The 2,966-nt window shown below is 65.0% G+C and overlaps 1 protein-coding gene across 8 annotated transcripts in view; it reads right to left on the bottom strand.

Annotated features, from left to right (window-relative positions):
- Nucleotides 1-2,966, bottom strand: part of LOC144220329 (actin-binding LIM protein 2-like) — an 87,758-nt gene that overhangs the window by 52,551 nt on the left and 32,241 nt on the right. For all 8 annotated transcript variants that reach the window (XM_077750512.1, XM_077750514.1, XM_077750507.1 and 5 more), the window contains one exon: nucleotides 722-868. In XM_077750512.1, the coding sequence (XP_077606638.1) occupies nucleotides 722-868 (147 nt within the window). The remainder of the gene's footprint in view (nucleotides 1-721; nucleotides 869-2,966) is intronic.

Genomic DNA, 2,966 nt, shown 5'->3' with positions numbered 1-2,966 from the left:
GCCGCCGAGCAAGGGAAACGGGCCCGTCTTGCTCTCCCACCTGCTTCTGACTGCACCAGCCCACGCAGCAAGGTACCCTCGGCCTCTGCCTTACTCCCAAAGCAGCCAACAGGAAGGCCCGGGGGGATGTGCAAAGGTCCTGGGTTCTCCTGCCCCAGGGGAGGGCCCGTCTGGGCCACCCACATATAAACAGCACACACGCTCGGGCGACAGCTGGTGAAATGCTCTTCCTGTGCCTCCCAGGCACCCACAGCCGCATGCGAGCCTCACCACCACCGAAGACAAGGGGAGGTGGGCAGCGGAGTCCGTGTAGCATGGACCAGAGTCACCACGGAGGGACACTGCCCCCGGACACTAGGGAATCGGCCATTTGTGGTCCAAACAGGTGGTCAAACCAACACACGGAACTCACGAGACACAGGGGCGGGCCGGCCGCTGAGGGCAGGAAATGTCCCGGGTGGAGGGAAAGGGCATGACTGACACATTGGGGGGAACATCCCCAACTAAGAAAATGAGATGCTCGTTTGGCCCCCAGCACCTTGCCGCACGCCTGCACGCTTCCTGCTTTCTCTCCCATTTCAGGAGGCTCCTCCAGCCTCACCCCTGCAGCCTTTGCGCGTGGCCCGCGGGGCTAGGGGCAGAGCCCGCCGGGGCCCCTCCGAGGGGGGTGGGAGCAGACGGGGCCCCCCGCGCGGGCACCCCCCGCCGGTGCCGCCCCTACCTCGCTGCGGCTCTGCCTGCCCGCCCCCGAGTGGCTGACGTAGGGCGAGTAGGAGATCATGTCGGGGCGGTCGATGTTGTAGATGGCCTTGCTCTTCGGAAGGGCGGCCAAGTCCCTGTAGTCGAGAATCTCGTCGCCCAGCTTCGCCTGAGGGGAGAGAGCAGAGGGCACTGTTGGACACACAGCCCAGAGGGCGGCGCCCCAAGGCCGGCCGGCAGTGTGGACAGCGGGGCCCCGCCCGAGAAATGGGGTGAAAATGGGGTGAAGGGGAAAGACACATGGGCGGGGGGTGTCATTGCCATGTGGGCCTGAGCTCCTCGGCCCCTCCCTGCAAGGAAGACCACATGGTCCTAGGGAAGTGGCTTCTCTGAGCCTCCACTTCCCTCTCTGCAAAGCGGGACGGGTGCACAGGCCAGCTCGGGGGTCGGACGAGAGCCGGGGACCCGCCTGGCACCGAGCCCAGCAGACCAGCGGCGTGAGGCTCAGCCTGCGACCCAAACACACACACATCTACATACGCGTGCACGCACTTACATACGTGGTGTGTGCACACAGGTGAGCGCGCACACACACGCGCACACACACAGAGGACGTCCTATCTAAGCCAGTGAAATATACACACTCCCGCATCCACCAACTGGCTCGTGCCCCTGCCACACACTAGCACACACATGTGCACAACTCGTACATGGCCATCCCCTCACCTGCCACACTTGGAGACACTCCGTCGCTCACTCCCACACAGACCCCATGCTCACTTTCTCACACACCACTCGCTGCACACTAGCACATATGCTGACGCCCACAATCACACCCCCATGCCCACACTCGCTCATACACGCTTATACTTACACACAGACACACACACACTCATATACCGGCACACATACTCATGCCCCCAAAATCACACGCACGTGCACACACACACACACACACTCCCAAGCAATAGCACACATTTTGCACATATAATGACACCCTCCAAACCAGCACACATTCACACACACCACCACACACATGCACACGCACGCGCACACACACACAGACACACACACTCAGCAACTTTGAGCTCTTACTTAAGATACGGCAGCCAAGTGCCTGACGTGGGACGGGCTGGCCCGGCCATGAGCTCGGGGCGTGGGGGGACAAGGGCTGCCCCCGCCCCCACAAGGTGCTCACACAGCCACCGCGCTGGCGCTGGAGGGGCCTCCTGCATCCTGGTTCCCGTGACTCCGCCCGGCCTTCCCCTGCATCGCCCCCCTGCTCTCAGGCTACTGCCCCCCGTGGCCTCACCCCCCGCCCGGGGGCTGCCTGGGGGCGCACGGCGGGGCTCCCACAGGCCTGGGGCTGGGCAAAGCTGCACGCACAGCGCCCGGCCGTCACGGCGGGGACGAAGATCGGTGTCGGTCCCCATGGTCCAGCCGCAGGTGCCAACGCGCCCATCCGTCCTGGAGCCAGCACGCGCTGTCACCCCCTCCCGGCCGCGGTCCCCTCTCGGGGTCAAGCGCAGCCTGGAGTTGCCAGCCGCGGGCAAAGCTGGCAGTCAGGCGGCCCCCACTCGCTCGGCTCCACCCAGACCCCGAGAGAACCTTCTACTCAACCCCAGTGTCCCGGAGCACCCACAGCAGGGCCAGCACGGGCCCCACGCTCGTCTCCACGGCGGGACTAGCGGAGCAGGCCAGGGGCTCGGGTCCGGGCCCTCACCGCTCACATCTAGACCCTGCAAGCACCCCCTGGGGGCTTTCCTGCCGCGCTGGCTCCTAACAAATGTCGCCAACAGCAGCCGCCGATACCATGAGCTCTTCCCTAGGATGGGGCTGGCTTAAGCCTTTTATTATCCACTCACCAAACGCTCACAGCGAGCCAAGCTGGGGGTACCCACAGCCACTGCACTTCACAGATGAAGAACCCAGAGCCCAGAGAGGTTAGGTAGCTTGCCCAGAGTCACACAGCCAGGGCGGCGCGGGCGGGAGAGGCCCAGGCCTCGTGATTCCAGAGCCGTGCTCCCCGCCGCCACCACCCTCTTCTCTGCCAAGCCCCAGGGACAACACGCCCTCCGGCCCCTCTGCGTGGTGACGCGAGCCCTCACGGTCGTTCCCCAAGCGCAGTGCTGACACCCCAGCCTGCTCGCCCCGAGGCGTCTCCTCCCCGTGCCCCCGGCGTGCCAGGTCAGCTTCAGTAGCCTCAGCCCAGCTCCTCTAGGAAGCCCTCCGTGACCACTGGACCCAGGGCTCTCAGGGGTCAGGTG

Source organism: Crocuta crocuta, unplaced genomic scaffold (assembly GCF_008692635.1).
Source record: "Crocuta crocuta isolate KB4526 unplaced genomic scaffold, BGI_CrCroc_1.0 scaffold179, whole genome shotgun sequence".
Taxonomy (NCBI): Eukaryota; Metazoa; Chordata; class Mammalia; order Carnivora; family Hyaenidae; genus Crocuta; species Crocuta crocuta.
The sequence above is the reverse complement of the archived record's forward strand: the minus strand, read 5'-3'. Positions and strand labels throughout refer to the sequence as shown.